The following is a 12632-nucleotide window of genomic DNA, read 5'->3' as shown; positions in this document are numbered from 1 at the left end:
TTATGACACACACAAACAATGCTTAGTTTGGGCAGTGAGAGAGACACCCTAATTACACAAACAAACACTACTTAGTTTGGCAATGATAGAGACACCCTTATTACACACTCAAACAATGCTTAGTTTGGGCAGTGAGAGAGACACCCTTATTACACATAAAAACACTACTTAGTTTGGGCAGTGCTAGAGACACCCTAATCACACATACAAACACTACTTAGTTTGGGCGTGATTGAGACACCCTAATTAAACACACAAACACTACTTAGATTGGTAGTGATAGAGACACTCTTATTACACACACAAACACTGCTTAGTTTGGGCAGTGAGAGAGACACCCTTATTACACATAAAAACACTACTTAGTTTGGGCTGTGATAGAGACACCCTAATAACACATAAAAACACTACTTAGTTTAGGCAGTGATAGAGACACCCTAATCACACATACAAACACTACTTAGTTTGGTAGTGATAGAGACACTCTAATTACACACGGAAACACTACTTAGTTTGGCAATGATAGAGACACCCTTATTACACACACAAACACTACTTATTTTGGGCAGTGATGGAGACACCCTAATTACACACACAAACACTACTTAGTTTGGCAGTGATAGAGACACCCTAATTACACACACAAACACTACCTAGTTTGGCAGTGATAGAGACACCCTAATTACATTCACAAACAATTCTTAGTTTGACAGTGATAGAGTCACCCTAATTACACACACAAACACTACTTAGTTTGGGCAGTGATAGAGACACCCTAATTACACACACAAACACTACTTAGTTTGGTAGTGATAGAGACACTCTAATTACACACGGAAACAATCCTTAGTTTGGCAATGATAGAGACACCCTTATTACACACACAAACACTGCTTATTTTGGGCAGTGATGGAGACACCCTAATTACACACACAAACACTACTTAGTTTGGCAGTGATAGAGACACCCTAATTACATTCACAAACAATTCTTAGTTTGACAGTGATAGAGTCACCCTAATAACACACACAAACACTACTCAGTTTGGGCAGTGATAGAGACACCCTAATTACACACACAAACACTACTTAGTTTGGGCAGGGATAGAGACACCCTAATAACACACACAAACACTACTTAGTTTGGGCAGTGATAGAGACACCCTAATAACACACACAAACACTACTTAGTTTAGGCAGTGATAGAGTCACCCTAATTACACACACAAACAATACTTAGTTTGGGCAGTGATAGAGACACCCTAATTACCCACCCAAACACTACTTAGTTTGGGCAGTGATAGAGACACCCTAATTACACACACAAACACTACTCAGTTTGGGCAGTGATAGAGACACCCTAATTACACACAGAAACAATGCTTAGTTTGGGCAGTGATAGAGACATCCTAATTACACACACAAATAAAGCTTAGTTTGGGCAGTGATAGAGACACTATTATTACACACACAAACACTACTTAGTTTGACTGTGATAGAGTCACCCTAATTACACACACAAGCACTACTTAGTTTGACAGTGATAGAGTCACCCTAATTACACATACAAACAATGCCGATTTCGGGCAGTGATAGAGACACCCTAGTTACACACACAAACACTACTTAGTTTGGGCAGTGAAAGAGACACCCTAATTACACACACAAATAATGCTTAGTTTGGCAGTGGTAATATCGTCCCAACAGACCTGATTTGTGTTTGTAGTTATATATTTATCGTTCTTTAATATTTACATATTTTTTTTTAAGGCAAATAAAGACATCTTTAAACAAATGAATATATTTTTACATGTTTCAGTGATATATGTCGATTGCAACACAGGTTTTCCAAAGATGCAGGTTGATGAAGACGTTTTATGGTCGCCATCAGGATCTTTAAAGGAAACATGCAGTTTCTTGCATTTTTTCAAACGTATCCGTGTTGATCTTTCCCTTGTTCATATTGCCCTAGTTTTATCGATTTTAAGTCCAAATTATGGTTTTGTTGACACTTCGGTATTCATTTGTTGGTTTTATTATAGGAAATACAATATCAATATGCAATAATGACATGATAAACTGGAATGCTGAGGCTAAATGTTGTATATTTGTAAGGTATTTAAGAATGCTATATGCACCTTTCCCTAAACCAGCACTTCCACATATGTTTCGGAACAATTTTGATGTGAGTTTTCATTCATTTGTAGTACCAATGACTCGTCCTGAATGGACAAAATGGCCATACGGTGCGTAGCTTCCTACATCAAAATTTTCAATGTGATTTTTAAAATGTGTTTTTATTCATTTCTAATTGGTTTTTATTTTACGTAACAATGGGGTTGACTATTAGTCCCTAAGGTCGGCCGTAGCCTTGTAGCTGGAATTTATTCTGGTATAAATTAAATGAAATACTAGTTTCGCCATAAGTCTTCTGTTGTAGTCTAAAGTTGTTTTATAACGTTATAAAGGGCTTTTTAAACACCTTTCCATTCTCGCTGTTTTCCACTATTCTACTGTCTACATATATTTGACTTTCTGCATCTACAACCTTTTTATTTTGTTCAAACAGGTAATTTCTATCTTCGTATATCTACATAAATTTTAAATACATCATAGGCCTACCACTGTCAGTATTCAAGAATATTTGTTTGAGTCGTTTGCTACAGATGTATTAAAACAAATATTGCCACGATCCTTTAAACTTACAGTTGTTCTAGTGTTGAAAACAAATTAAAAGTAAGGAAATAGTGAATCATGGGGTCAAATTAGGAACCTTTTCAAAGCCGACCTACTCTTGCTATCCAGGAATTGTAAATGAATGGCATCGTATGGTATAGGCATATCACCTGTCGCTAGATGGCATAGCAAGGAAGAAAACTGCCTAACTTCCGTTTATGTCATGACACTTTGTATGCTTTTGGCGAGACCGGTAAGCTGGTGCATTTACATCGCATTTAATATATTCTTTCAATGACATCTTGTTTTGAAAGGCACTGGGTAAACTTTACATATTATTCTTTATATTCATGTTTTGTTTCGTCCGTTATCATTCCCATAAATTAACTAACGACACTAATACTTGCAGTCAACCGAACTTCAGGACGTTGGTTACCGGCATATTCTTTGTACTGGTTTACAATAAAGAGCATGGTCGGAGAAAGTCTAGCAATGATACGAAATCATGTGTTATGGTTTATTGTTGTCGCAAGTTTCATATTGATATATAGAACCGTTTGAGACTGACAGGGATTTTTATATTGTTGCACTGCAAATCTGTACGCGTTACCTCCCTTCCCACTATAGTTCGTTTTTAAAAATGTTTGTTTACAAAGGTGAATTCTCTCAATTATGTATGCATAATTACCAGGTTCAGTACACTCTACCGATTGAGCTATATAGCTGTAAAGACCTATATTAGCTCCATTAACCTATCTGAAATAGCTTTTTGAGCTGTTTTCATGTTATTTTCGTTTTTAAGGAAAACGGCAAAGTCGCTTTTAAAAGAGGATTGTATCATTACAAGAGACTTTAAATATAAATATTCTTTTTAAAAAGTAATGATGTAACAAAAAAAAAATGGAAATTTTACATTCATGAAAAATGAAAATAAACATTTAAATCTGAAAAATATAGCTCAATACAACTACAATGTAATATAGCTATATAGGTAGCTAAGTACGGTAGAAATGGCTTGATCCTAAAAATGAAGGGCATGTCTCGGATAAACGTGGATAGTGGGTTCAACCTGGATTCAATATATCTACATGTATATTTATAAACTATATTTTGAATACATTTTGTTTAGAAGACTGATTTTTCTTTTCAAAAACTGTTTTTCCCAGATTTGGGACTTGTGAAAACCATGGTTAACACATCAAAACACACCAAAAAAATGCAAAATATAATGATTTTTAATTTGACCCCAGCAAGTAGTCATTTTTTCCTTAAAACCTGTCTGAAATTAAATGTCGCCTACTCGGTAACAGAAATACTCAGGTTTCTATAAAAAAAAAAGGTTACATGGAAAAGCGAGCTTTTGTTGTATAGACAGATTTGTAAATATTCATTTTTTTTTTAAATTATAAAGCCCACATAGTCCACTTCATCATGTATATGCCAATTTTAGTGCTGATTTTTCTTTTTTTAATTTTGATACATGTGTATTATTACAGGGGTTATTGATTTATAAAAGTATCACAATGGCCACCGTACGCTACTGTACACTGCTACCATAGGTCTTTATAGCTATAAAGCTCAATCAGCAGAGTGTACTTGACCTGATTACTATTCATGATGAATTATATATGTGTTGTTGATGTTTGTATTAAAATTTTAATTTAAGTGGCAGAAATAAATTCCAACAAGTTCATTTTAGGAGCAAGTTTGAAAAACTAACATGATGAATTATATATGTGTTGTTGATGTTTGTATTAAAATTTTAATTTAAGTGGCAGAAATAAATTCCAACAAGTTCATTTTAGGAGCAAGTTTGAAAAACTAACATGATGAATTATATATGTGTTGTTGATGTTTGTATTAAAATTTTAATTTAAGTGGCAGAAATAAATTCCAACAAGTTCATTTTAGGAGCAAGTTTGAAAAACTAACATGATGAATTATATATGTGTTGTTGATGTTTGTATTAAAATTTTAATTTAAGTGGCAGAAATAAATTCCAACAAGTTCATTTTAGGAGCAAGTTTGAAAAACTAACATGAAACAGACTATACGAAACAAGTATTAGAAAACATATAACGTTTATCTCCCTTGCATATTAAAATCATCTACAAACAGGCAGTATCTAAATTGGATTGTCTCCTTGCATGTCGTGACCTCAACATTGGCCTTTACCTGTGAACATTAATAAATTAGCATATATCAATGACCAATGAAAAACCTTCGTTTATTCAACACCTGTATACATTTCTTTATGTAAAAGAAGAATTTCTACTGGTGGATATGCCTATAATGGTAGATAATACCTCTTCAAGGGAAGTAACTCAGAGACAAAACACAACAAAGAACAGCAAAACATATAGAAAGAATAGAGGATTTTATTATAATTACACTAAAATAAACACACATACACGACTATTAATCCTAACAATTTAATGCTCAAACTGGAAAGTGAGAAGCATTCAACAAGCTGTTATTGAATATTAATAATACTAATCAAATCATACGAATTGATGCACTAAATGGCACTTTAAAATATCTGCACATGTAAAAAAAAATGGTATGATTTAAAACATATCTGATTAATTCAACAAAACTGATCTACATGTACATCGAAGCAATTTACGCTACGATTAAAGGGAAACAATTACCCTTTCAATCATCAGGTAATTATTGATTTCGCATTTTGGTATATTTTATAAAATTGCGAAAAAAAGAAATAAAATAAATAAAAATAGTCTGCATTTAACATTGATAAAACCGTTGCTCTATATATTTACTAGAAGCAAAAGGTAAATATTTTGAATACTCAGCATTCTCTAACTTTGATTATTCCATGCAAAATTATCTCGCTGTCTGCTTTTTGTTCCATTTAAGGTAATACATTAGTTCCCACAATTACCTCTTACTTGGTCACGTTAAATAAAGAACTAGACAGAATCCACTTTCATCAGTAAAATAAACCAACATAAATGCGGTTTCCTTTACGCAATCATGAACAGTGGCTGGTAGATTGGAATCCAATACTAACCGTTTTCACAACTCTTAATTAATACGTGAGCCGATCTTATCAAATTTAAACGGGATATATAAGCCTTAAAACAATCTTAGGTTCCGTTAAAATGTTTAAGACAAAACCTACCTGACAACGTTGTTTGGAACTTGCTTACGTTCTTACTCATAAAAAAGCCCTGGCGCCCATGATAAGCAAAATCAGCCCATCGATGTTATAGTAGTTACTTTTCAACATCCCCTGATTCACAATAACTTTGTCACACATTATGTATTGCTAGATTTAAAAATGGCAGCCATCTTGGATTTGGTGATCATTTTAAATACAAGATGCTTGGCCCTCTTTCAAAAATTGATCAATACACAGCTTTATATTCATGTCAATTGAAATGCTTTTGAATAAAACTCTTTAAAATAAAACGTTTCGCCCTACCGCCTGATATCTCGGAAACAAACTATGTTGTTGTCAAATCATTTCAATCGTACTAAGTCATGTTGGATCTGTATTTTCGAAATAAAAAGTGTTTAAATTATATAAGATATCACAGAGTGTTAGTGGCAGGTCGATAAGATCACATGTGAAGTGTATTGCTGGTTCAGTACTGTTTGCCCTGTTCGTATCCTGCGCGGTAGGGGTCCGTTGGAGGTGGCACATACATGCTCGGCATACTGTTGGTAGAGCTCTGCATACTGTTTGTTGACGAGTTCACTACCGTCACATCTGTTGGGTACAAAACACAATAATGTTTAACAATTTAAACAAAAGTTATGGCCCGGACAGGATATTGTTAGAACAAGAAAAACAAGAAGAAGGAAAACCAATGCTAAAATAATATGTCTCCCTTCATTCATAGGGGATATATAAAAAGTGCTTATCAGAAAATCAACTTACTCGGAGCAGATCCGGTGTTGGGGATGAAAACGGTGCCACCGCCTCTTTGGCCCTGTCTACAACAACAGCAATAGCAGCAGCAGCAACAGGCAATGATCGCTGCGGCACAAGCAATTGCGATAAGGATAGGTACCCAACTGTAACACACCACAGTAACAATTAGATACTACCAACATACTAACACGGGGGGTAGGGACTGGCGTCGCCCACTCTAAACTTACCTGTTACTTCCTGGCACAGTTTACATTTATGTCTTACTTAATTTCTTGATCAGTTCTCAACAAGTATATTTTATGTCCTTTTTTATCATCCCCCCTCCCCCCACTTTTTAAACTTTTAAACTTAGAGATAAGTTATACTTCGTTCACATTTCATATGAAAAGCAATTATGATATCTAAATAAAGATTTGTTTGTATGCTACATAGTTTTTCTGAAATATTGAATAGCATATACAATGTACATATATATAAATGTTTGCTCTCACATATGCTGGTGAAAGTAGTCGGCGCATGTACCCTCTCGGTCCGAGCTGTCCGCCTGGAGAAGTATATCATCACAACAGTAGTACATGGTGGGCACGTGACAGCAGTAATCCGCACACCACATCGCGTCATTGTCCTGGACTAGAGGATCTCCATAATGGGCTATGCAGCACTCAAATCCAGACGTCCCGTACACTGTAGATTAAAAACGGGTCCAGCACTGATTTTCTTTGTTAAATAAGGTTGATAACATTTCCATTTTTTTAAATGATGCCGCTTTGTTTTCCATTACGTTATTAAAGGCAAGAAAACAAAACAGATATGAGTAAAAATTATAAGATAAACTGTACATATCTTGACAGAAGCTTATAATACTTGGCAATATCATTATCATTTCATATAAAAAAAAAACTTTTACAGAATTTTCATTAGATTTGAATATTTGTAATAATTTTATTAATTAGTTTTCAGATCATGATAAAAGAGGGGGATTTTAACCCGAAACAGCACTCTATATTGCATCGCCGACCCAATTTACCGAGATGTTTGGATGCTAGCACAGGTACAAGCCCCGTCTGTGAATACACCCATATCATAATCGATTTAAATATGGATGTATTGACATACGAGGTTAGTACCTATTATGCTAGCACTGCTGGTCTTACTTACCTAAAAGACAAACCCCAACGAAGACTGAGAGAATCCCGGCGATCATCTTGTGTGTTTGTTTGTGTAACACGTATTGACGCCAAATGCCTTAGTTGATGATTAAATAAGATACGTAAGGTACAACGTCTACTGTTATCTCGCAGTATCACGGACGTTATATACTATTTAATGGAGAATCGAAACAAAAACTTAATACCAGACTTCGTAGAACGAGGTGTGTAGTAGAAACAATGTGATTATCGAAATCAGCAGATCTGTCAATATTCTTAACGACACGTCGTGTTCTCTTAAAATCTAATATTTTTAACACCAAACATGAAAGCCGTATAATATTTCTAAAGGATTCAGAATTCTGTTTTATAAAGAAAATAATGACCATTCTAAGCAATTACTGAGAGTGAACTTTGCCCAAAGGAATAACACCCAGTATATTGTTGACATTTACAATATAACAGCTGATGTTTCGTAGAATGTTATACCCTTCCAGTAAATAAACTAACAAAGGTAAATGATGTGTGTTAGCTTATAACTACGTGAATTTTGTCAATGATAAACATTGCATCAAACACAGAAACAGTTGTGATAACATGAATGCTATCACAGTGTGATAGGTCACAACAAGGATTAGCACCAAGAGTGATTACGCATTTAAAAGGTCAAAATTATTTTCCCTCAAAATAGTGAGCGATTTTTGAAAACTTTTTACATTAAAAAGCCAAGCATATTTAAATTGATAGGACTACGAGGTGTGTGAAAAATACAAAAGAAATAACAAACTTAGGGAAATAAATTAAATTTGCAAATTCGAGAGAAGAACCCAATTATAACAAAAAGGTGCGTTGCACTCTCCAAACGTTGTGTAATGTTATTTTGTATATTGCACTGCAAATATTGCACATTTGTTACTTGTAACTGATGAGTCGAAAGACTCAAAGTAATTAAGAACTTGAACTTGTAATCAAGGATTTTAAGTCAGATCCGACGCTTGCCATGTTCCCCAAACCTGATTAACGATCGACACTTTTCTACCATCGCTTTCACGGGAAGTCTATTATAATAATCAATTACAACTCGAAAGTAAAAATAGATATAGTAGCTTTTCTAAATATCGAAATAAATCTAAAACAAATTTGGAAGGAGCGAAGAAAGTATTTTGTCAAAGGCAAACTTAAACAAAGGGTATGCAAAAGCTGCACAGCAAATTTGATTGTAATTGGTTATTTAAACGAGGCAATGTCAGTTGTGTTTTATAGAGATATTCTGCTGCTGATCTTTTTCAGTTTAATTACGTCACGGATCACATCGAAATTACGTCACTCTTTAGAACACCAGCTGACAAGATACTGAGAGTGTCACACTTAAACAACTTCTTTAACACAGTCCCTAATTATGATATAGAAAAGGGTGATTCACGAAGCAGAGGTCAGCTTGTGTGTCCATATGGAATATACTTATCACAATATGTGTGTCTGTCGTTAAGTAGAAATGACACACATATCTTGTATACATAAAGGAGAGAGAAATATTTGTTCAGCTGCCAATTTTATCTCACTTTTGATAGCTAATCTTCAAAAGGTACAGAGGTACAAATAACACTTGTTAGAGTGACAAAAACAACCGTCACTCGTTAAGGTATCTCTAACAACACTTTTCTCTGATAATGTTATCACTGTGCTATACTTTTATCTTATGAGTTCGGTTTTGTTATTTAATAGATTATTATATAATATAGGCTATTTCCGTGCAATATTGCCGTTCAATAAAAAACGATATAGCACACGTACAACAAACATACAAATGAGTCGTGCCACCGTGGGAAACAGGTCATATTCACTGGGAGAATAAAATAAAAGAAACGAGTGAAATAAATTCAATATTATATAAACACGAGTGTTAGTTTCACACAAATTCAACACTTGCATGTTCAAATTCCACTTGAACTTCTCCGACATACACACAATCAACCACGTGTAACTGGTCAACTTCATCAGTGTTCCAGTTTCATGACGGATTCCAGAGTATATTTTCTGGCTCAGTGACAGGCGGAAACATCGAGGTTCACATTCACCAACAACACTCTCCAAAGAAATGCGCTTGTGTTATAGAGAGTGACAATCATTCCATTCACTGTAAACTTTTGAAAAGTGCAGACTTCGATGTGTATTGTGATGACCTTTACCTTGACAGTGCATGCGCCGTTGTGCCAAATATGTGACGTCACTGATATTTTCGTAAACGCCAATTCGTTGAATGGTTTTCGTATAAAAAAATATTAATGTTGTTATGATAATTATTATAGCATTGCTTAATGAAGAAAACCTAAATAATTGTTTGTTCATTGAAAGGGTTCACGGGAAGTAGTTTCTGAACTATGTTTTGTGGCGCAGCGAGCTCCAAACAAAATGCATGTAATGCGTCCTTTCGTCAGGTTGATTGATTGATAGGTTTTACGTCCGCCATCGGTACGATTTATATAGAGGAGACTGTCAAGAAAAAGAGTGTTTCTCGAATTATATAATAAATAGAATCTAACACTCGTGTTCATGTAATATCGAATTTATTAAATTCGTTTATTAATTTCATATGAAATTAATAAACTCGTCAATAAATTCAATATTACATGAACACTCGTTGCAGATCCTCTATATATCATACCTTAGTGTATGTAGAAAAGATGTACAGACTCATCCTACTCATTCAGGAGGCACGATAGTCTAGTGGTAGGACGCCGGGCTCGTGACTGAAGGAAGGCACGATAGTCTAGTGGTAGGACGCTGGGCCCGTGACTGAAGGGAGGCACAATAGACTAGTGGTAGGACGCCGGGCCCGTGACTGAAGGGAGGCACGATAGTCTAGTGGTAGGACGCCTGGCTCGTGACTGAAGGGAGGCACGATAGTCTAGTGGTAGGACGCCGGGCCCGTGACTGAAGGAAGGCACGATAGTCTAGTGGTAGGACGCTGGGCCCGTGACTGAAGGGAGGCACAATAGGCTAGTGGTAGGACGCCGGGCCCGTGACTGAAGGAAGGCACGATAGTCTAGTGGGAGGACGCTGGGCCCGTGACTGAAGGGAGGCACAATAGGCTAGTGGTAGGACGCCGGGCCCGTGACTGAAGGAAGGCACGATAGTCTAGTGGTAGGACGCCGGGCTCGTGACTGAAGGGTTACGAGTTCGAGTCACGTCACGGCACTGTGTTCTATATTTGAACAAGATACTTTACTCCGCTTGTTCCAGTCTACTTAGCTGTAAATGAGTACGTGGTTGGGCAGTGCTAGAATTGTTGAATGTTTTTTTCTAAATAGATAATTTCTTAAATATCACTGGTAAAATATGATAAATTTGGAATATGCTACCCTTCATCGTCCTTGGCGCGACCTTTTATCTGGCCCTTGAGCTGATATCATTGTCACAAAATGATAAAGGTTGTGATTTTAACCTGTTTTATATTATTAATAATGTCGCTGATGGTTGTTTAATGGAATTGATATGCTTTTGGAACTCGTGTTCTGTACTTAAACGTAATGAATATTTATAGCGTTTCTGAACTTATAATATATAATTAGCTCTGTAAGGAGTTGGAAGTTTATGCTGTGAACTTTATACCATGTCTTGCACAATGATTCATTTGCTGGTTTGAAAATTGTAAAGAAAAGATCGTATCCTCACTGATTCTATGTTAGTGTTTAGGACATTATTTCAATATTAACTCATAAACGTGTTGCGCTTTACTTTGTCCGTCTCACTGTGGTATCCGACTTCATAGTTCGGTCCCGTGGAATTCTGTAACAATTAGAATATGTAAAACAGGGATCGTGTGTTATCTAAGTTATATACTTTGCTAGATGTAATTTTCTTTCCTTTTTTTGTAAAAGAGAAATATATTGAGTGGAAATATTTACTGTATCTATTATCTGGCTATAATTACTGTATCTATAACCAGATTATAATTACTGTATCTATTACTTGGCTATAATTACTGTATCTATAACCAGATTATAATTACTGTATCTATTACCTGGCTATAATTACTGTATGTATTACTTGATTATATTTACTGTATCTTTTACTTGGCTATAATTACTGTATCTGTTACCAATTTATGATTACTGTATCTATTACCAGCTGATAATTACTGTACCTATTACCTGGCTATAATTACTGTATCTATAACCAGCTTATTTTTGCTGTATCTATAACCAGCTGATAATTACTGTATATGTTACATGATTGTAAAACTGTATCTATTACCAGGTTATAATTACTGTATCTATTTCCTAGCTATAATTACTGTATCTATAACCAGCTTATTTTTGCTGTATCTATAACCAACTGATAATTACTGTATATGTTACATGATTATAAAACTGTATCTATTACCAGGTTATAATTACTGTATTTATTACCAGTTTATGATTACTGTATCTATTTCCTGGTGATAATTGTGCTATCTTATTTGAGTTTGTTACGTTCATCTAAAAGAAGCGATTTAGTTGTGGAATTAGATAAGTACATATATAGTGATGGAATAATATTAGGTAGATATAATGGTGTGATTATATTAGGTACATATATAATGTTGGAATAATATTAGGTAGATATAATGGTGTGATTGTATTAGGTACATATATAATAGTGGAATAATATTAGGTAGATATAATGGTGTGATTATATTAGGTACATATATAATGGTGGAATAATATTAGGTAGATATAATGGTGTGAGAATATTAGGTACATATGTAATGGTGAATAATATTAGGTAGATATAATGGTGTGATTATTTAAGGTACATATATAATGGTGAATAATATTCGGTAGATATAATGGTGTGATTATATTAGGTATATATATAGTGGTGGAATAGTATTAGGTAGATATAATGGTGTGCTTATATTAGGTACAG

General features: G+C 34.8%; 1 protein-coding gene across 1 annotated transcript in view; it reads right to left on the bottom strand.

Moving 5' to 3' along the window:
* Positions 1–5037: 5037 nt before the first annotated feature.
* Positions 5038–12632, bottom strand: part of LOC110455601 — a 33669-nt gene continuing 26074 nt past the window's right edge. Inside the window, exons 2-5 of the mRNA XM_021505807.1 lie at positions 7732–7818; positions 7065–7257; positions 6580–6716; positions 5038–6408 (exon numbers count right to left, since the gene is read on the bottom strand). Of these exons, the coding sequence (XP_021361482.1) occupies positions 6284–6408; positions 6580–6716; positions 7065–7257; positions 7732–7777 (501 nt within the window). The 5' untranslated portion in view covers positions 7778–7818 and the 3' untranslated portion in view covers positions 5038–6283. The remainder of the gene's footprint in view (positions 6409–6579; positions 6717–7064; positions 7258–7731; positions 7819–12632) is intronic.

Source organism: Mizuhopecten yessoensis, unplaced genomic scaffold (assembly GCF_002113885.1).
Source record: "Mizuhopecten yessoensis strain PY_sf001 unplaced genomic scaffold, ASM211388v2 scaffold8323, whole genome shotgun sequence".
Taxonomy (NCBI): Eukaryota; Metazoa; Mollusca; class Bivalvia; order Pectinida; family Pectinidae; genus Mizuhopecten; species Mizuhopecten yessoensis.
This window is presented reverse-complemented; position numbering and strand designations above follow the sequence as displayed.